The sequence below is a fragment of the Bufo gargarizans genome, chromosome 3 (assembly GCF_014858855.1).
Source record: "Bufo gargarizans isolate SCDJY-AF-19 chromosome 3, ASM1485885v1, whole genome shotgun sequence".
Lineage (NCBI taxonomy): Eukaryota > Metazoa > Chordata > Amphibia > Anura > Bufonidae > Bufo > Bufo gargarizans.
Window position 1 is genome coordinate 67,530,946 of NC_058082.1, and position 22,974 is coordinate 67,553,919.

The 22,974-nt window shown below is 43.6% G+C and overlaps 1 protein-coding gene across 1 annotated transcript in view; it reads right to left on the bottom strand.

Annotated features, from left to right (window-relative positions):
• The window catches only part of FREM2 (FRAS1 related extracellular matrix 2), a 188,168-nt gene that overhangs the window by 94,411 nt on the left and 70,783 nt on the right, over positions 1-22,974 (bottom strand). Inside the window, 2 exon segments of the mRNA XM_044283639.1 lie at positions 3,077-3,307; positions 9,566-9,712. Coding sequence (XP_044139574.1) covers positions 3,077-3,307; positions 9,566-9,712 — 378 coding nt within the window.

Below are 22,974 nucleotides of genomic sequence, written 5' to 3' on the forward strand. Positions count from 1 at the left end.
CATCAATAATAAACTTCTGTAAACTCCCTTTAACTCCAAATGCCAAATTTTTCATGTTTTATATTCAACGGGGACCTAAACCTTTGCTAAAACCCAAAAAGTGCAGCAGTGTGTCTCCGAACGCTCAGGTTTCACCAGCTCTGCTTGGATTTTCCAGCATGCGGAGTACAGATGTGAGAAGAGCTGCGGCACCTCCATGGTTTCAGCAAATGTTTAGGCAACTTTTAATCCAGAAAACTGGTATAAATATAAATGTGCATATACATATGTCGTACAGCTGAGAAAAATGTGTGGTCATTTTACTGCTACAAATTTGGGGGTTTTGCAAATGATCCCATTATAAGGGAGATTTATCAAAACTGGTGTAAAGTAGAGATGAGCGAATATCTTGAAGTTTGTTTTGGGTCTGATTCGCTCAATGTTTGAAAAGATTTGATTCAGGTATAAATCAATTCTACACAAATCAAATATTCTGCAGTTGCCCTGAAAGTAGGAAGTATATATGCATTGTCTGGGGGATACTCTCTCTCATTACGGAGAGCTCCTAGTATACATATTACGTTTGCAGAGTATTTTAGGCCAGGCAATGTTCCACTGGGTTTCTAGGAAAAATATATGAAAATTAGCACGTCTTATGACTGCTGGCATCAGACAGGCTTAGGAAAGCTAATTTGAATATCTTTCCCAGAAATCCAGAGGGGTGTTGCCTGGCCTACAATACTCTGCATACGTACTATGTAAGAGCACATGTACCCAACCAAAGGTGTGGGGGCAGTACTGCGGCAAACAGACCTGTCCACTACACAAAGGATGGATCTGTGTAGTTCAGGAGTCTATTTCCAGCAGCGGAGATACTGTAGACCAGCTAACTGGCGGGGCGCAGGTCGTGGATCTCCCACTAATTAGACATACTGAGGATAGTCCACATGTACATAAGGGAGACTGTCACAAGAAAGTTTTAAAAACCCATTTTCAGATATAAGATAATGCTTAGGTAATAGAGGAAGTCACAGTTCAGGATTCTTAAAATTACAAGAGCGGAGAGCATTTAAAAGAGTGTCTCTGCCTCTGGAGGACCCAGTAACTCCATAAATAGAGGACAGCCCATATATTTTAACTGAACCATGTAATTCTTCATTTATCCTGTGGGGGCACTGCAGGGAAATTGTACAACCGAGTAAAGCTGATTGCTTGGGGTCCCGGCCTTTGAATAACCTATGATCAGCTTATCTTTGTACTTTTTTGTATCAAAATGAGAAGCAGAAACTCCTTTTAATTAGCGCTACATATTATAACTCTATGGTCTCCTAGAACACCAGCACAGCCCATTAATTATGGGTGCCTAGTCAAATGGAAAATGATACATCCAGGAGCACCTCCTACAAGTACAAGTCTTAGCAATACAGGGCTGAGGCATGTAACATTCACCTTTTGAGTAAGGTTGAGGAATACAGAACAGATGTGGAGTGGGCCCCCCGCCAGCGCATGCCTTCTTTATCCCTTATCTCTACTACGTTGCATTTAGCAATCATTTTATCACTTCTTCACTCCTAAATGTTTCACCTTACACAAACCAGTTCTCCTGTATCATCTTAAACATGACATATTTCTTTTTGCACTACTTTCTGGGGAGGAAAAAAGCCATAGGTGCCTCAGTTCCCACAGTCTTATCTCTACGGAGCTGAACGATTCAACCTTAATATAAAAGATACTGCATATATGACAATATATAGAAAGGATCAAGAGACCGCCATTAAGGCCATCACCCCTCCGCGGAGACCACATTCATTGATCGGGGGCAATCTGATGTCTCCATGCACTATTATGAGGGAGATACTAAGGATCTGGTCACATCTTGATTCCATTGGAGGTATATATGTCAGGAAGACCTTATCAGTATACAGTACAGGGGGTTAGTGGGGGGATCTATCAGATCATGCTATTGGTACATTGGTCCTCCCACAGCTTTAAAGGGGTTGTTCCATGAAGATAACTTAACTCCACAGGATAAGTTTCTGATCAGCAGCGGTCTGCGGCTCTCGCCGATCATGACAACAGGCAGTGGCGTACATAGAGAAGTAAGGGCCTCATAGGCAAGGATCAAACCAGGCCCCACACACAGGACAGAGGGGTTTCCGCCTAAACCCCTTTCAATGACACTTGGGCCATTTTTTCCCACTGCCTCATTTGCTAAAAGTTGTTCCTTTAGAGAGGATTGAGTCCTGACCAAGTTTTCAACCCCAGTAGAAGAAGGGATGATCCCAACTGGGCCCCCTCTTGCCCTGTGCCCCATAGCAGTCACATGGTCTCCCGCTATCGTAGTTACGCCCCTGAAAACAAGGGAGATCACACACATTTGCTGCCTTTCCATTCAACTCTATGGGGCTTCCATAGATGGCTGATAGGCTATCTCCGGCAGTCCCATAGATTTGAATGGAGCAGTGGATGCACATGCATGTCTGCTGCTTCATTTCAAACAGGAGCATGGGCCCCCATACTTGTGATTGCAGGGGCCCACCACTTATCAGACACTTATCCTCTGGATACAGGATAGGTTGTTTTAATGGGACCAACCCTTTAAATGCGATGTCTAGTTTACAAGAACCATCTTCATATATACTGTTCTGAATTACTAGAGATGAATCCACATAGAGAACTCATCTATTTACTAAGAAGGTCTATAAGGAGAGGACAGGACATGTCTGTGCATTACAAAGAGAACCTATGTGTAATGCCTCTTTTTCCCTGTAGGGGCACTGCCGTGGGAATTGACAATTTGACTCCAGTGTTTAGAGGGAACACTCTGGGGATTGATGTAGTAGGACACCCTGTGACCAGATTATCTTTGGAGGACCCTAGAAACAAAAAGGGATAAATTCCAGGATGACAGGCCGAACTGGATGGACAAATGTCTTTTTTCAGGCCTTATATACTATGTTACTATGATAGTCTAAAGTGGATAATACTTTTAAAAGTTTTGTCACCAACTGATGATGTCAATGATATATTACCCAATATACAAGCAATCCCTGAAGTGGGTAATATCCCAAATAAATAGACTAGTTATTCACTGTACCATCTCCAGGGTCGATGATCTCCACTGTTGCCACCTCTGGGAATTCTAGTGCTGCCATGACAGGCTCTGACAGGACGATCTGGAAGGTTTCGGACTGTTCATATTCCCCGTCACTTAGGATCCGCACTCTCCAAGTCGCCGTGGTCTGCCCAGGATTAAACTGTACTTGTTTCTGGGCCTTTCCTCTGAAGTCCTTGTCCTTTTCTGCTGTCCCATCTACAGTGCCGATACCTAGGAAGCCATATTCAGAAATGTTAGGAAATGCTTAATGGACAATCACTGAGATTCATTCATCTTCACATTTCATCAGGAGGCAGAATCGGGGCCCTGACAACAAACGTATTCATATTACGCTAAAGGTCACTTTAGTCAATGAAAGGATGATGAGATTTATGTGAAGCTTCAGTATATCATACATGTTCCTGAACCCTTCATTTCCAAATACAGTGCCTGTAGAATTTTCTGAGCTCAATGCATGCCATATTGCAGAAGACATATTGCTTTTGGAGAATATATTAAAGGATCACTGTGTTTTGGTAAAACTTTGCATATTTCATAGCGACATATCAAACGTTTTGATCGGTGGGGGGTCTGAGCCCTGAGACCCTCACTGATCGCTAGAAGGATTAGAGAGAAGTGCGCGCTTATTGAGCTCTCTTTCCTCGATGCAGGAGACTGGCTCAATAAGTCTACGAGCGGTGAGGAGAAAAAGAGTGATATCTGAGAACTTCCCTCTCCTCGTTCTAGCGACCTGTGGGGGTCTCAGCACTCAGACCCCTACCAAACAAAACAATATGTCTCTAAAACCCTTTAAGGCAGATTTATTCATTTCAGTGGATATTTCAGTGCGTAATTCTGCATGTTTGCTGCAGACATCCGTGGTGGAAATCCGCGGCATAAATTGAGATGCTGTGGATTTAAAATATACAGGTGAATATCGTGCAAAAGTCCATTTAATGCAAATGAAAAGAAATTGCATTAATGCAGCTTAAAATTAGAAATTTGTGAAAAGATTCAATATTCTAGGCTCAAAGTGTCGCACTCTAGTCAGCTAATTAATCCATACCCCCTGAGCAAAGGGTACCTCAAAATTAAGAATTTGGGGTTTCATAAACTGTAAACCATAATCATCCAAATTGTAACAAATAAAGGCTTGAAATATCTCGCTTTGCCTGTAATGAGTCTCATATGTTAGTTTCACCTTTTAAGTTGCATTACTGAAATAAATAAACTCACCTCTCCAGACATGGCTTTTTTATTTTTTTTGTAACTACTTGCATTCTTCATGTTATTACAATCCTGGAGTCTCTATATTGCGCCAGTCTTCTATTATTCCTGCTAGAAATCAAGAATAAATTGCCGGCAATTTGCAATGAATATTCAGATGGGTGTCACCAGTTGGGGGCATGTCCCTGCACATACTGTCTGCACTGATTGGATAGTGTGAGACTGTGTAGGGACACACCCCTAAGGGCTGTTTCACACGAGCGAGTCCGTTGCGGGAATCGCGCTCCGTGTGTGAGTGTGCTCCTCCGCTCTGGACTTGCAGGAGCGCACGGCATTATCATGATTTATAATGCTATGTGCCTCTGCTTGACCCTATTTCTACAGAATCGTACTGACAGCTTTATGTCACTATGATTCTGTGGAAATAAGGCCATGTAGAGACACATAGCATTATAATCATGATAATGCCGTGCGCTCCTGCAAGTCCAGAGCGGAGGATCACACTCACACACGGAGCGCGATTCCCGCAACGGACTCGCTCGTGTGAAACAGCCCTAACTAGTGACACCCATCTGGACCGTCATTGCTAACTACTAGCAATTTATTAATAACTTCTACATAGTCATAGGAATAGATGTTCCAGAATTGGTATTACGTGGGGAATTCAAGAAGTTAATGAAACAGACAGACATGTCAGGAGAGGGGACGGCTCCTCTTTAACTTGTTTTTCTGCCAGAAAAAAAATATGTATACAGTATATATATATATATATTTAGCTTGTGAATACAAGCAGAACTTTTCTTTCATCCTTTTATCCCATGCGTTATCCTGCTAACACAGCGTGATCAGAACACACAGCAGAAGCCAGAAATAAATGTCAGTCTGTAGAACAGGATGGCGCGCTCATTTCTACCATTTGGCTCATTGGAGACTGATTAGTTTTCGACACCTCCCATATCAGCTTGGGCTGCCAACAGACTGACAAGTACAGTAGTCAGCTCAAGGAGGGCTAGGGAGTTTGTTACGACTTGATGAAATCCGCTCCAGGCAGCATGGCTGACAAGCGCTTATGTCATGCTGGCTTTTGTTGGAGTTCTTGTACCTCCAGGCATGTCTTATACTCAGCTTGCTTCCCACTGACATTGCCTTACAATCCATAATAACATCACAGAATAATTTCTACACAATATAAAAATATCACTCCATCATATGCTGTAAATCACGTTTACCTAACAGCTTATCTCTCGGGGCCCCAGACTATGGAGTGACAGCAGTTCCCCAGTGTAGTTTATATAGTGGGATTTCTGCGAGTGATGTGCACAGGAGGACAGTCCGGAGGATTTAAAGGGAGTTTGTTACCAGGACATTCACTGTTAGGCCCCTTTCAGACTCTCAGCGAGACGCCCGGCCTGAACTCCCAGCACTACCGGAGTCACATAGCATTATAGTGATTTATGATGCTATGTAACCCTTACAGTTCTGGAATGTATTAGATGACACTGACAACTGATTTAAAACGCCGTTTTTGTTATGTTGATCCGAGGCTCTGTTCCCAAGTTATGATACTTCCTCATAATATGCAATTGAGGCCCTTGGTGCAATCAGGGTGTCCCCATTGCTCTTGTTGCACACAAGCGCCACTCATTTCTGTGACCAGCCCCTCCTTGGCTGCTTTGCCACTGCCTGGCCCTGTCAGGTAATTCTCCCTGGTATAAATACTGAATTCCTTTAGGGTCACATAACTTCCTCTAGTCATTCACAGAATACCGTGGTATCTGGTTCTCTAGATCCATAAATAACTCCACTAGAAGACGTGTTTTTAGAAATAACCTTTCAGTGACCTAGGTTATTATTGACTTTTGAAGATTCAGCTCTAGATAGAAGTCTTAAAGGGTTTTTTAACCCCCCATCTTCACTGGACCTGTGTAGGGAATGATACTTACCAGATCGCCGCCACTAGGTTTCAGCTCCTTCACTCCTCACCACAGATCTCCAGTCTTCCTGTCAACATCTGGTTTGATGCAGTTCACGTGGCCGCTGCAGCCAATGACTGACTGTAGTGACCATGTGTCCCCCATGTGACCCAGTGACATGACACGTCACCATTGAGGCCTGTCATTGGCTGCAGCGGCCACGTGACCAGCGTCAAACTAGAAGCAGGGGGGGCTCCTTGATGAAAACCAAACCAACCCCATTACATTTTGTGTCTTTATGTAATGCACCTGGGCTTCTGACATTTTCATTTTTTTATCACAGAGAATTTAGTGTAGATGTGGAAAATCTGTTAAATGGTCAACATTTGCATAAATCAATAGCACGGGTGAATCTAAGAAACTTTGTAATACATGTTATCAGATAAAATTAGTTCTTTCTTCCCCCAACCCCACCTAAAATACAAAAATAATATTCTTCGCTAAGTCAGTACTAACAGACAGACCATCAGCTCACTGAAGAATCATATTACATGCTGCCCATAGAAGTTTATAGAGGGGGGGGGGGGGAGGAAGAGGGAGGAAGTGCAGAGACACACAAAGACATGCTGCCCATAGAAGTCTATAGAGAAGAGAGGGGGAGTAGGAGGGGTGACATGCAGAGACAAACAAACAGATATGATGCCCCTGTCTATGATGTAGAGAGGAGGGATGTGGTGAGGAAGGAAGTGCAGAGAGACACACACAGATATCTCTGTCAGTAAGGGCCACCAGCAGGACCACACATGTAGCTATCTTTATAATAAAGGATTCTCATATTTGTATGTAGCTCTTTTGCACAGATATGGACAATTTCAAAAAGTTACTCACCAATTGACCCTGGGAACCCATTCTCTCTGACTGTGGCCACATTACCACACATTGCAGATGTAGAGGAGCCTCATGACATCATCACGTGGCTGTCTCTTCTAATAGACTGGACACAGATCTATTCATTTTCCTGACAAAGTATGTCTAGGGTACAGGCTAGGCTGCATGGGTCATTTTATATAATTTTTGTTCTGCTCCTGATCTAATATGATTAAGGCCTCATGCACACGACCGTTGTGTGCACCCGTGGGCGTTGTTCCGTTTTCCGTGATTTTCTGCGGATCCATTGACTTTCAATGGGTCCGTTGAAAACTCGGAAAATGCACCGTTTGTCATCCGCCTCCGTGATCCATGTATCCTGTCCGTCAAAAAAATAGGACCTGTCCTATTTTTTTGACGGACAACGGTTCTTGGACCCATTCAAGTCAATCCCTCCCCAGTTTCAATTTCATTGGTGGCCAGTGTGCGCCCCCTCCCTCCCTCTATTGTATTTATAACATTGGTGGCAGCGGAGTTCCGATCGGAGTCCCAGTTTAATCGCTGGGGCTCCGATCGGTAACCATGGCAACCAGGACGCTACTGCAGTCCTGGTTGCCATGGTTACTTAGCAATATTAGAAGCATCATACTTACCTGCTGGCTGCTGCGCTGTCTGTGACCGGCCGGGAGCTCCTCCTACTGGTAAGTGACAGGTCTGTGCAGGGCATTGCTTAATGATCTGTCACTTACCAGTAGAAGGAGCTCCCGGCCAGTCACAGACAGCGCAGCAGCCAGCAGGTAAGTATGATGCTTCTAATATTGCTAAGTAACCATGGCAACCAGGACTGCAGTAACGTCCAGGTTGCCATGGTTACCGATCGGAGCCCCAGCGATTAAACTGGGACTCCGATCGTAACTCCGCTGCCACCAATGATCGGGGGGGGGGGGGGGGGAGGCCGCATACTGTGCCACCAATGTTATAAATACAATAGAGGGAGGGAGGGGGGGGGCCGCACACTGTCCACCAATGTTATAAATACAATAGAGGGAGGGAGGGGGGGCATATTCAAACTGGGGAGGGAGGGGGGTCTGCCCCCTGCTGCCTGGCAGCCCCTGATCTCTTACAGGGGGATATGATACGCACAATTAATCCCTTTAGGTGTGGCACCTGAGGGGTTAATTGTGCTCATCACAGCGCCCTGTAAGAGATCGGGTGCTGCCAGGCAGCAGGGGGCAGTCATGTACACAGTTTGTAGTATATTCTAACTAGAAGCGTCCCCATCACCATGGGAACGCCTCTGTGTTAGAATATACTGTCGGATATGAGTTTTCACGATGTAACTCAAATCCGATGGTATATTCTAACATAGAGGCGTTCCCATGGTGATGGGGACGCTTCAAGTTAAAATATACCATCGGATTAGAGAAAACTCTGATCCGATGGTATAAAAGGGACTTCTGACTTTACATTGAAAGTTAATGGGGACGGATCCTATTGACTTGCATCGTAATTATCAACGTCAAACGGATCTGTCCCCATTGACTTGCATTGTAATTCAGGACGGATCCGTTTGGCTCCGCACGGCCAGGCGGACACCAAAACGACTTTTTTTTCATGTCCGTGGATCTTCCAAAAATCAAGGAAGACCCATGGACGAAAAAACGGTCACGGATCACGGACCAACGGAACCCCGTTTTGCGGACCGTGAAAAAATACTGTCGTGTGCATGAGGCCTTAGAAATGATGCAATACATCATAAATGTACATTTGCTAAGATGATGGCTATTATTATTAACATCATTATTTCTGCTTATTAATAGCAATATTCATAACAATATAATCTATCATGATAACTCGGCCTGCATGTAAAGTAAGTGGTAGAAACAAGGCCAGAGATGACGAGATGGAACAGTAGCTGGAACGTGGCCACTAGGGATGAGCGAATCGACATCCGAAGTCGATTTGCATAAAACTTCATTCTAATACTGTACAGAGCAGGAGCTCCGTACAGTATTAGAATGTATTGGCTCTGATGAGCTGAAGTTATTGCTTCGCGAAGTCTCCCGATACTTTGTGCAATAACTTCATAAATTAATTTGTACTGTAAAAAAACTGTTCCCGAACTCGGGTTCACGAGTTTGGGAAATGATTTTTTACAGTAGAAATCTATTTCTGAAGTTATTATGCAAAGTCTCGCGAGTAGCTTCAGCGCTGGAACCACACAGCTCCTTTTATTGTGTACTGGCCAGTGCTGTGTTATTAGGGAAGTCAGAATGTTGGTCACATGACACAGCTGAGGATCAGAAAGGAGGTTACAACTCACAACTACAGTCACCGGTAAGAAAATGACCTTCACTACAATTGACATCATGTACCTTTTTAACAGGTCAGAGAATACATTTTTTGCTTCTCTAACATGATAACGCTCCACTACATGAAAGATGACAATGAGAGTCGGGATCTAAACATGGACTTTACTTACTGACAAATGAGGTTTCTCCCAGATATCCTCTACGTTTCAGGATAACCTCTAAATGCTTGGCGTCTTCATTCACCACATAGTGCTCCTTCTCTATAGAGATCCAAGCCCAGTTGAGACGAAAATGCTGATTCTTCAGTTTATTTCCTCCTGCAAAATACAGAGATAGAGCTCTTTGAAATAAGCTTGTAGTTGACACTGCTCGTTTCCAGGGGCTACGACCACCCTGTAACCCAGCACTGGTGGTCCTGCTTGCAAATTATAGAAAAAAAGAGTCGGCCTCTCTGGTGGCCGAGGCCATGGGAGCGTGAATAGGGTTGGTGCTTTTTCTTATAGTTTACAAGCACGACCACCGCTGCTGGATTGCTGGGTGGTCATAACCCATGGATATAATCAGTGTGTAATGGGATGGAAAAATGAATCCAGCCAGCAAAGAAGGTAATATGGACAATCACAATACATTAGTAAGTGCCTTGTATTAACTTTTTCTACATGAGACAACCCCTTTAAGGGTGAGGTTACTATGTAAACCCAGTGTATTATAACTTTATATTCCAAGCAACATCTCTTTCAAAAAATGATTTAGTCAATTTTTGACAGAAAATCTTTTAGAGAAGGCCTAGTTCTCTGCCGGCTGACCACCACATAACTCTGTCCTCTGTGATCTTTGTAACGTAAAAGCTGCTTTGATAAATGAATGATGAAAAATAATCTTATCTCAGAACCGGGTAACACAAGAAATATCTTTTTGGCCTCACTGATCTTAATTGAGATTCTTTGTAGAAGGTGAGACGTGCATCACTGCTCTCTTTATCTTCACCGGAAAGGGGATTTGTAGAGGCTCTTCTAATTGAAAGAGGATGGTGGTGGGGATTATCTAATCATGAAATGTATCAGCTGGTTTGTCCGAAAGAACCAACAGAACCCAAAGTGGTGCTCATACATACAGACGACACAGAAAAGGTCATGCAGCTGTTTTCTCTTGTAACACCCGCTCCCCCCCCCCCCCCAAAAAAAAAAGAACAGAAGCTAATTTTCCTTCATCACGAGACCAAAAGTCGTTGTGGAGCCTTTGCCTTAGGGCTCATTCAGATGGAAGTAGTGTTTTGCGCAAAACATGGATACCGGCGGTGTGTGTTCCGCATTTATGATAACAATGCGTATTCTTGTCCATGATTGTGGACAAGAATAGGACATGCTCTATCTTTTTTGCATTGACATAAATGGATCCGAAACCCGTTCATTAAAATTGCGGAACAGATGCAGACCCATTCATACGGCCGTCTGAATGAGCCCTAAATCAAGCGATCGATACCATCTGCAGCATCGGGCACAGACACTCGTATTGCTGAATCGCTGTGTCTATGTATACAATGCAGGGGCCCCTACCTAGCGGCGATCCTGGAGGTCAGACCCATAAAATAGTCATGGCTTAAAGGGCTTCTGTCAGCCCACTAAACCGTTTTTTTTTTTTTTGGGTTAATAATAATCCCTACACTGCGAGCTCCCTATACATAAGCTAAATATTCATTTTGGTTCAGTAGAATTTGATAAAAAGCTATTTTTATAATATGTAAATTACCTTGCTACCAGCAAGTAGGGCGGCTACTTGCTGGTAGCAGCCGCATCCTCCGATCCTAATGACGCCCCCTCCGCATTGTGATTGACAGGGCCAGGGAACAGGATAGTTCTCTGCTGGCCCTGTTTGAATTTCAAATCTCGCGCCTGCGCTGTACCTGTCTTTAATCGGCGCAGGCGCACTGAGAGGCGGCCGCTCCCTCGGCCGCTCCATCCTCAATGCGCCTGCGCCGGGTGTAGATGTGAAGTCATCGAGAGATTTGGAATTCAAACCGGGCCAGCAGAGAACGATTCCGTTCCCTGGCCCTGTCAATCACAATGCGGAGGGGGCGTCATTAGGATCGGAGGATGCGGCTGCTACCAGCAAGTAGCCGCCCTACTTGCTGGTAGCAAGGTAATTTACATATTATAAAAATAGCTTTTTATCAAATTCTACTGAACCAAAATGAATATTTAGCTTATGTATAGGGAGCTCGCAGTATAGGGATTATTATTAACCCAAAAAAAAAAAAAACTTTTAGTGGGCTGACAGAAGCCCTTTAAGGCCCTTTTACATTGGCCGATGATCGGCCGAACAGGGGCTGATTCGCTGATCAAATCTTTTAGGTGGACAAGAAAACAATCACTTGGCGACAGCATATTATGGTACCTGATATAAACAGGGGATGTGCTGCCAACATAATATATACGGTAAATGAGAGGGGGGGGGGGGGGCAATCCACCAATCACTGCAAAATGAAACAAACAAGCTCCGATCCACTTTCATATCGTCAATCGGCATTCGTTATGGGCAAAAAATCTGATGAGGTAAAAGGACCCTTATCCTAATGAGAGGGCACCCATGTTTTATTCCTAAATACCCCTTTAATTTCTCAGTAATTAATTTAAATGTGTGACTTAGTTATTGACTTGTTAGTTATTGACTCGGCAACTTCGGATTTAAAGGGGTTGTAAATATTCCACAGTATTCAAACCAGCACCTGGATCTGAATACTTTTGTAGTTGCATGTAATTAAATTTTTGCATAGAGGCTGAGTTATTCAATAAAATGTAGCGCCACCTGCTGTTTGTTGGTTTTCTAAATTCGTTGTCCAGCTCAATCATATGGCCGCACATGCTCAGTTTCATCTTCAACTGGCTCCTGAGCTGTGATAGGGAGAACTGAGACACGCCCCCTGAGCGGCAGCAGAAAAGACACGCCCCCTGAGCTGTGATAGGGAGAGAGCTCCAGCACATAAGACATTCTAATTCAGCTGCCAGCTTGAGGAGATCTCTATTTGGGACCCAAACGATATTGTTTGCCACAATGCAGCTTGCATCGGGCAGTACCAATTGATTAGTTATATCATGGATCGGCACTTTTTATGGCCAAACAGAAGAAGAAGCATTCTTATTAATATATGACTAATTTCTAAAGGGGTTTTCCGAGATATTTTTACTGATAACCTATCCTCTGGATAGGTCATCAGTATCTGATCGGTGGAAGTCCTACATCTGGAACCCCTGTCGATCAGCTGTTTGAGAAGGCACCGGTGCTCACAGTAGCATCGCAACCTTCTCGCAGATTTGCCTAGGCTATGTGACGTCACGTTCATTATTCCCATGGCCCCATTGGAGTGAATGGGGCTGAGCTTCCACACCAAGCACAGCCGCTATCAAATGGACGGCGCTGTGCTGGGTGAGCTGAGAGACGGCCGTGGACCTCCACTGATCAGATACTGATGGCCTATCCAGAGGATAGGTCATCAGTAAAAACATCTGGGAAAGCCCGTTTAAGTTTTAGTTGGTCTAGATGAGGGATGGGCAAACTGCGGCTCTCCAGCTGTTGTAAAACTACAACTCCCAGTATGCCTAGTCTACCTACAGCTATCAGCCTACAGCAGGGCATGATGGGATTTGTAGTTTTACAACAGCTGGAGAGCCGCAGTTTGCCCATCCCTCTAGATCAGCGTTCTCCAACCGCCGGGCCGCAGCCCAGGACCGGGCCCTGGATGATGGTTTGCCAGGCCGCGGCGATCAGGGGATTCTTTAACGCTGTACTAATGAAGCGCTTCCATTATGGAAGTGCTTCATTAGTACAGAAGGACCAGGAAGCGGTGAAGGATCTGTACTCACCACTTCCTGGTCCAAGGCTCGGCTATCTGCTGTGCAGAGCTGCGCACAGCGTGAGGTCTTCTGTGACCTCACACTGTGCGCCGCGATACACAGCCTACAGCAGAATGAAGAGGATCGCGATGGTGACCAGCAGCAGGAGAGGTAAGTGGTTTTTTATTTTATTTGCACTAGGGGCTGATCGCTGACCTGGGGGACATATGGCAGGCGTGAGGGGCTGACATGAGGGGCAGACATGAGGGGCAAACATGAGGGGCTGACATGAGGGGCTGACATGAGGGGCTGACATGAGGGGCAGACATGAGGGGCAGACATGAGGGGCAGGCCTGAGTGGCAGGCATATGGCTGGCATGAGGGGCAGGCATATGGCTGACATGAGGGGCAGGCATGAGGGGCAGGCATATGGCTGGCATGAGGGGCAGGCCTGAGGGGCTGGCATATGGCTGACATGAGGGGCAGGCCTGAGGGGCTGGCATATGGCTGACATGAGGGGCAGGCATGAGTGGCAGACATATGGCTGACATTAGGGGGCTTTATGGCTGACATTAGGGGCTGATAGATGGCTAAAGGTTTGGGGGTTGATCTGAGCCATTGTGGGTCTGATGTGAGGTCTGATTAACATTGGGGGTCTGATTTCTGGTCTGACCTGAGGTGTAATGAAAAATATTTTTTTCTTAGTTGTTCTCCTCTAAAACCCAGGTGCATCTTATAGGGTGAAAAATACGGTACAGTGCAGCAGAGACCATAGTCAGTTTATATAGTCGTTATATAGTGTTATATATTTTAATATGCACCTTGTGTTTTGTTATGCGTGTGAATCAGTCAGCCCCGCCCACCGCCTAAGCCCCGCACAGAAAAACGCAGCATGTTTTATATTCTGCGTTTTTCACGCAGCCCTGGCCCCATAGAAGTGACAGAGGCTTTAGTGAAAAACGCATTACATCCGCAAGCAAGTGCGGATGCAATGCGTTTTTTACTGACGGTAGCTAAGAGATGTTGTTTGTAAACCTTCAGTTTTTTATCATGCGTGAAAAACGCATCAAAACGAATTGTACCCGCACGGAAAAAACAGAACAACTGAACGTAATCGCAGACCAAACTGACTGAACTTGTTTGCAAAATGGTGCGAGTTTCACTGAATTCACCTTGAACACATCCGGAGCCAATCCACCACGCTCGTGTGAAAGAGGCCTAAGTCTGCTGACCTCGAGTGTGTAGGCTGTGATATGTAGGACAGAAGCATGAGCACAACTAGACCACAAGTCAGGTGGAGCAGACATGTTTGGGCGCTAGACAATAAGCAGTGCAGTCATTTGTCACTAGGATCCACGCCCTACGTGTGTGGGTTTTATTTTATTTTTTCGGCAAACACCTGGCCCTGGACTCTATAAATACACTGCCTGCAGCTACAAGCACTTTGTAGGAAGTGTGCATTCTTAAAATAAACCTCATGGCCTCCGGGCATATAGTCACACACTGGTGTAATTCCTCTGGTGGCGCCAGACTATTTCCTGCACACTGTCAGATTACTGGATATGAAAACAAGAGCTGACGGCCCGGGTGACAATGTGAGAGTACAGGAACATACCTGACAGCTGAAAAAAGCGTGGTGAACAGGATTAAGTGCTGGACTGACAAGGATACGGCGGGGAATGGGGCGCAGGTTGTTCTGCTCGTGAACCACACAATTCACCTTAAAGGGCTTCTGCCAACAGATTTATAGCAGTAAAACTGGCGGGCCTGAGACATGCGCTGGTCAGCAGAAGCTATCTCTGTTGGTCCCATCCTCCTCCATACCCGCATTTTGGAGAAAAATGATGTTTTAATATATGCAAATGAGTCTCTAGGAGCAACGGGGGCATTGCCGTTACACCTAGAGGTTCTCCTCTCTCTCTGCAACTGCTGCTCCCTCTGCACTTTGATTGACAGGGCTAGGCAATGAAAATGTCATCACCCCTGGCCCTGACCTCTCCTGAAGTCTCACTTCAGTACAGGAAAGAGGCTCGCGGGCAGGTCCCAATGATCTGATGTGCAAGACTACACTTGACTTCTCTTTTTCTATAGGATGGCTGGCAAAAATGGGGTTGTGCCTACATCGACACATAGAAGTGCAGATCTTAGAAAAAAAAATAAAAAATCAATTTTTGGTCCTGTAAAGGACTGAAAACAAAACCTGTTATTCAACCTTCCCATTATTCTAAAGTATAGGTCCACACAAAAATACCACACTCAAAGGCGGTGGAGAAATGCCATGTACGTTCTTTTCCATTTAATTTTAATTTATTTCAGATTAATTGTGCAGGGTAATCTTGACTACTTAATTTTGAATAATGCTTCAATAGGCACACTCCACGGAAACTGTTCTTCAGCCCGTTACTGTTAAGTCATTGCATGAAACTGTTTTCACAACCAGATTAAAAGGGGTTGTCAGGATTAGAAAAACGTTGCTGCTTTCCTTCAGAAACAGCGCCACACCTGCCCATGGGTTGTGTCTGGTACTGCAGCTCAGCAGGTGAGGTGCTGTTTATTTGCTATAGGGTTTATATTCAGATGTATGGCTCTGTGCGAGCTCTAAATTATGTGGAGCTGTACAGAAGTCTGGAGACCCAACAGTACTTCTGTACATTTATAATGAGGCACACGCCTCTTGATAAATGGGGCGCATCCTGCGGCAGTCTGTACGCCTAAACAGAACTCTACGGCATCTCAGAACTGCTGTAGATTTCTGGCTTCTTTCGCGCCAGAAAATTGGTGTGAATGAAGATAAATTTGTCATGGGTTTTGGCCATGCTTTTTTTCCCACCCTTGTCACACCCCCTTTTATAAAAGTGGCGAGGACGGCCTAAAAAGGTCCTTCATTTTTTTTCAAAAAGTTGCATTTAAAAAGTCACAAACACACAGCTTGCGACTTTATAAAGCCACTTTTCTGGCGCAAGTTAGATGATAAATCTCCCCCTATGTGTTTGTGACTTTTTAACTGTGAATTTTTAAAAACCCTCACCGTTTTTCAGAAAGGGGGCATGGCAAGGGTGGGAGAGGGACGTGGCCAGCAGGCACAACAAAGTAATCTTTATTTACACCAGTTTTCTATTTAGGCACACGGACTGCCAGAGGATGCATGTAATTTATGATGAGGCCTGAGCCATGTCATAAATCAGGCCCGTCCTCCGGCAGTGCAGGGGATATTAAGACCAGCGCAGAACGCACCTGTCTTGATAAATCTTCCCCATAGAGCATATCACTTTTGACATTCCAGAGACTGACCTGTCAAAAGAATAATGGATACCCCCCACCGCCTTAAGATCTGACACAAGCAGATCAAAACATCTGGACTAATCAGGTTATAACAGAATATAATGGAATTTTAGGACAGAATGCAAAACGGAACCTTTTAAGAGGCATTCCGTTTTGCTCAGTCCTAATACCTGTCGACAGGATTATTCCCCCGTTATACATAACGGAATAAACCGTTATTTGAGCCCATAGAAATGTATTAGGATTGAGCAAAACGGAATGGCTGTTAAAGGGTTCCGTTTTGCATGTCCGTCCAAAAATTCTGTTATATTCTGTTAAAACCCTGCTATAACGGAACAGTATAACGGAATTACTAACACTGACGCGAACCCGCCCTTACCTGTATGCAATCATAACAACAGAGATTAAATTTTCTGTATGGATGGAGGGCGGTCAAATGTCTAACATGGTTTGCCTGCACTTACCCCTGAATGTTGGCTACATGTCACTCTAGTTCTACAATTAATACACACTAATCCTAATTTAAACAAAATTGTCTTGTGTCCTCAAGCAGGACATCACTCATATCCAGCTACCAGAGCCATCTGACCAGTTTATGACCCAGAATGGGCTGAAGTATGAGATAATCCAAACTGGAAGTCTAAAGTCACTTGGCCAAATGTCGAGATCACATTAGAGCTCTCGTCAGATAACCACACAGAAATTATATTTTTTATAGAGTCAAAGCCAATAACACAGTGAATTAAGGGGATTCTTTCAGACGTTTTGACCATGCAAAACTGCTGACAGTGCTACTGTAGATAGGGGCCGGGTAGAGCAGGAAAAACAAAAAAATTGCAGAGCTTTTATTATCAGGAGCAGGTAAAATATGAAGTTTTGTTCTGCCAGGCCTTGCTCCTGCAAGTGCCTGGAAGTGGTGCTTCACTGTGAGCTGCTTTCTGCCCCTCTCTTCTGCTCTGAGTGATAGCTGATACCATCCAACCAGGAAACCACTACAGATATAACTCAGAGCAAAGGGAAGGGGATAAGAAGCAGCTCAATGCAGAGACAATTCACAGTGAAACACCACTTCTACGCACTTTCAGGAGCAGAATCTGGCAGAACAAAACTTCATATTCACAATACTCCTGATAATAAAATCTCTGCAATAGGTATGTCTGCCCTGCTCTCCCTAGCCTCTCTTTATAAATATCAGCAGTTTTGCATGGTGAACAATCAACCTACCTAGCGATACCAGGTGGCCTCTTCTTAATCAAGAGCGAGAAACGTTATTCCAAGACAGTGGAACTCAACTATAGCCTCCTCCTTAGTTGCATCACGAGTAATGGAAGCCAATTATCTTATGTACGAGGAAAGCACGCTGCTTTTTTTGTCCGACTGCCTCTCGGCATGTTGGCCGTGCTGCGGCCGCATCTCCCGCCTGTCCCCATTATAGTGAATGGGGCCGGGCCGGACTTTCGGCAGCAAACGCGTGAGAGCGTTAGTTACGGATCTGGCAGGCTGACGGAACGGTGTGAAAGAAGCCTAATTGGTTGAGTAACTTAATAAATGAGCCTGTAGAACCAATGAACCATACCATTGTGTTTTGTGAACGAACCATATTGTAAGTAATAATCTCCCAGCATGCCATGCGGTTATCAATTTCACTGCACTGGGGATGTATGGACAGGCTCGGATGGTTTCTTGGCTGCCGTCTGTTGTTCTGACAGACTAATCCCGGCTTTAGTCACTTCTCTCCAGAGAATTAGCGAAGGTATACAGTATTCTACCTGCTATCAGGACAAACAAGTGATTTCATGAAGTAGCGACAAAGCTCTGCACTTAGGAGGCTAAAAACCTTCACAGCAAAACAATAATGAGACTATAAGGTAATCTAAGGTGTGGAATGAAGGGCGAAGACCTCGTATCTGGAGGATAAATGCTTACTAGATGAATTATGGAAAGACGGTGGCTGGAAGGATTCAAAGGGCAGTTCTGAAGAGCCGGAAAATATAATAATATAATAATAATTAATAATAATAATATTGTAATATGTCTTCTTGTATAAAGTCATATTCTACTTGCATATGTTTTCTAAGCCCTCGTGCACACAGCCATATAACGGCTCCGTACAACCTTGATTTGGACAGAACAGTAATGGGGGAACCCATTGACTTCTACAAGTCACCACAGTCCATCCTTGGCTCTGATGAGGGCCTGTTTTTTCTGTCAGATTCATGTAGAATTGCGGCATTCTTCATCAGTATTACAGAAGCTTCCTGCGGAGAATAAGCCAGTAATACGGTGCTACACGGAGAACCACACAAGCTCTTTAGTATGTGCTCGGCCGCCCAGCCTTCTGCCCATGGTACTACTGTGTGCATGAGGGCATACCAATACTATATTTTCACAAGGGACAACCATTAAAGAGGTTGCCCAAGAATAACCACTTATCGCTTATCCACAGGTTAGGTGATAAGTGTCTGTGAGGACCCTAATTCATTACAGTGTGCTGTCCACATCCATAGTTCCGTTCCGCGGCCCCGCAAAAAAAAAAAAAAAACAGAGCATGTCCATTATCTATCATAGCGCCGGCCATGTGCAGAAGGCACACAAGCTGGTATCCGTGTTTTTTCATTATCCACAAAACCCTACTGTCCCTTTTACCGCTCCCTGTGGATATGCTCAACCTGCTGCTCCATTCTATCAGGTGACATGAGACCCCCGTTCTTGTGTTTGTCGTGTGTCTTGGTATTTGGAACCCCAATGATAAGACATTAATGACCAAGCCTCTGCATAGGTAATAAGTTGCCACATGTAGAGTAATAGGGGGCCTTCACACGCAGCAGATTTTGTGGCAGAAAAGACCACGACTGAAAAGCAGTTCCATTCATTTGAATGAGGCAGCAAGTCCATGGATTTCTGCAAGCCCCATTGAGGTGAATGGAACGGATTTTCAGTTGTGGAATTTTCTGTGAAGGTACCCATACTATACATTTTTGAAAATCTCATCCATAACTTGACATATGGTGTGGAATGGATTTTAAATCTACAGCATGTCACTGTGTGTCAGAGATTTCACAATTTGCAATGCACAAGGCGACTGTTCACATGGGGCCGTACCCTCACACAAAGTAGTTTGAAAAAACTCCATTGATTAAAAAATGCCATTTCAATATTTGATGGCATTTTCTGAGCCAAAACCATAAGTGAACTGAAAATGAATGAGAAATAAAAAGCAAGGATTTGGCTAAAAAAACAACAACAAAAAGAAAAAAAAACTGCATCAAACAATGCAATGGAGATTTTCCCCAAAAATTGTTATCTGTGAAAGCAAACTGAAGGTAAGACTGATAATTCTTTCTCTCTTTGGTATCCAAATCTGTGTTTCTCAAAAAAAATGGCAACAAAAACTACATGTACCACTCTAGCCTAAGAGTACACATATTAATACAAAAAAATTAGCCAAAAAACGAATCTTCCGCCCACCAGCTGCTGCAATTGCTGACAAATGCTGGATATGCACAGTACGCTCAGCACTCCCCTGGCTCGACTGAGCCCTGTTTTCAGTTCCCTGCTTAAGTATCAGCTTAGGCTAAAACATCATAATTACAATAATTACCAAAGTTTCTTTTTAGGAGACAGGACATTAAATAAAAAAAAAGTATATTGAAATGAAAGGGATTAACCTGGAAATGATAATGGTGACTTACCCTCAGGATAGGTCATCATTATCACATCGGTAGTCCTGGCACCGCCGCCGATCAGCTGTTTCAGGGATTTGCTGTGCTCACCAGAGCTCTGGCGGGTTTCCAAGGGCGGGCCATACATCGTATAGTAGCAGTGTTTGGTATTGGTATAAAAATCTTTTTTTTTTTCATTGGCCTTTATTAAAAATATTGAGCTGTTCTGTCACAAAGTGTTTTTCTAGCTGTGTGACTTTTTACCTCTAAACTACTAAGAGGTCATAAACACTTATTTAAGCCACATTCTTATCAGTAAGATAAGAACTGAGCTATAATGAGTTTGTATAAGGACAAAAAGCAGAGATAAGGAGTCAGCCCCCCAAATGACAAAAAAGACAGAAAATCCAAAGGGTGCTAATAGAGCATCTGAGCTCTGTACATAAAAAAAAGGACTTCATATTTTTTTATAAAGACCAATTAAAAAAATATATATTTTTAGCTCACAATGAGTACAATGCAATAATAAAAAAAATGCCCCAAAAGTGTCCATAGCCTTTAATTTAATAGGAACTTATCCCTCCAAACACATATTCTCAGCCTGCCAAAATATCGAACAAACTGAGCCTGTATGGCCAATTTTAGTGCATAACCAGAATATATGGGTTCAAATTAGCAACATTTGCAAGTTGAGGATGGTTCCTTTACAATCATTTTTATAAGCTGTACTAGTCAGGTTCCTCACTGACCCTTTATCTTCATACAGGCAGAGAAGACCTCCACACAGGTGTTCAGCACACCTGCACTGTCTGTTTTTTTTCATATATGATGTTTAAGCATAAATTTTATGAACCACTAGGACATTGTTCCTTATGACTAACCCAAGCCTTCTCGATCCCGGGGCTATATGCTTTAAGCTGTCAAGATGATATGTCTTCATATTGGTAATTTCCAGTCCAGTATGACTTATTTAGAACACTTTCCTTTTGTTCACCAGTAACACATCAAGTCTTCTCATTGTCTAGAGACAAAGAATTATGGTCCAGTGGCTTCTAATTTATGGCACTCTGTAAAGATGTCTACAAGGAGGGATCTCACAAAATTGTATATGCTGTATTATAAATCATTAAGGAAGAAAACCCTCTGCACTTCCCACTTTGACCCACAATCCACAATGCCACCTGCTCTACCTTAAGAAAAAAACACTGAGTAAAACTTCTAAGGTGCACCCTGTTACGAGTATTTCATCACCCGAGGGAGTAATGCATGTCACAGTAATTCTCCCTTTTGTGTCCTTTGAATTTCTGTGTCATGAACATCCCTTCAGGCCCTGCACTATGCCTAATACATGGCAGTTTTCCTTTAAAAATATTACATCTATTTATACATACATTCCTAAATGGTTGTCTTTATGATGTTTCTTCTATGGTTTCCATTTCCTTGGTGATCCACATCTTTTTGACTAGACCCTGGTGTCAAAGCACGTGATGAGGTCTGAGGTGGTGGGTATGTGAATGGAGTTGGAAAACTAAGCCTGAGTCTGGTCAGGTTTATAAAGGCATGGTTGGGTGAGTTTGGTGTGGAAGAACGTGACTGCGCCACAACAGAGGCTTGAGCTCAACCCCATCAAAAACCTTTAGGATGAACTAGAAGGGAGCCCTCTCATTCAAAATCAGTGTTTGACCTCACAAATACTCTTTTGGATGTATAGGCAACAAATCCCTCCAAAATCTTGTAGAAAGCCTTCCCAGAAGAGTAGAAGCTGGGTTAGCTGCAAAAAAGGGGCGACCAACTCAAATTAACTCCTATGGATTTAGAATATTATGACATGAAAACTCCTGTAAGTGTAATGTGTAGGTGTCCCAATACTTTTGTCCATATATACTACCAGAAAATGAAAAAAGAAAAATAGCCTATTTTACAATTTGGCAATGCTGGAGGGTGTTACATGTAGTGATAAAAGTTCTAAGAACCTTACTTTACAGTTGTGGCCTTCAGTAAATTTTGGTTTTCACAGAGTTTGCTGCTTCAGATTTTATTGTGGCAGTTTGCATAAACTCTAGATTGTTATGAAGCGTAATCCTATGAATTGCAATGAAAATAAACCTAATCACAAAAACCCAATTTCCACTGCAAATGATGACCTTCTAAAACCATTTCAGTGATCTTCTGGAAGAAATGACAATACAGCTGAAATCACTCTGTTATGCTGATTGAATTAGAAAAGCAGACTGGCTGCTTTAAAAGGCGGGGATGGTGCTTGAAATCATTATCTTCTTCTGTTAACCATGGTTACCTCCAACAAAGACACTGGAGTGGAGTTATTAATCCTCATCCTAATTACCGCCTACTGGTTGGCTTACTTTGCCATAGCATTATGTGCCAAAATTTTTGCGCAAAATGTCATACTAGGTCACACTTCTTTTTGCTGTTACACCCATTCCTTTACTAAGTCACAGCCCACTGACACACTAGGTGCAGTAGATTTTTTTTAAAAATAGATGTGCTGAGTTTGTGCCAAATTTGGGCACATTCTAGGTGCAATCACATTAGTACATATGACAAGTAGCAATAATAATAATACTTTAAGAGCTCAACTGATTTGCCTATTTAAGTACCTAGGGGGTCAATTATTAAGAGCGGCATCTAAATAACCCCTATACTTAGCCGTGGATCCTCCGAAGTTATGAAGAGGCGCCAGCCACTACATAACTTCGGCACATCCAGCGCCAGTCTAAATGTAAGACAGCTTCCTAGCTTTCTTAGATTTAGACCATTTTCTACGCCTTAGACAGACTGTGAAAA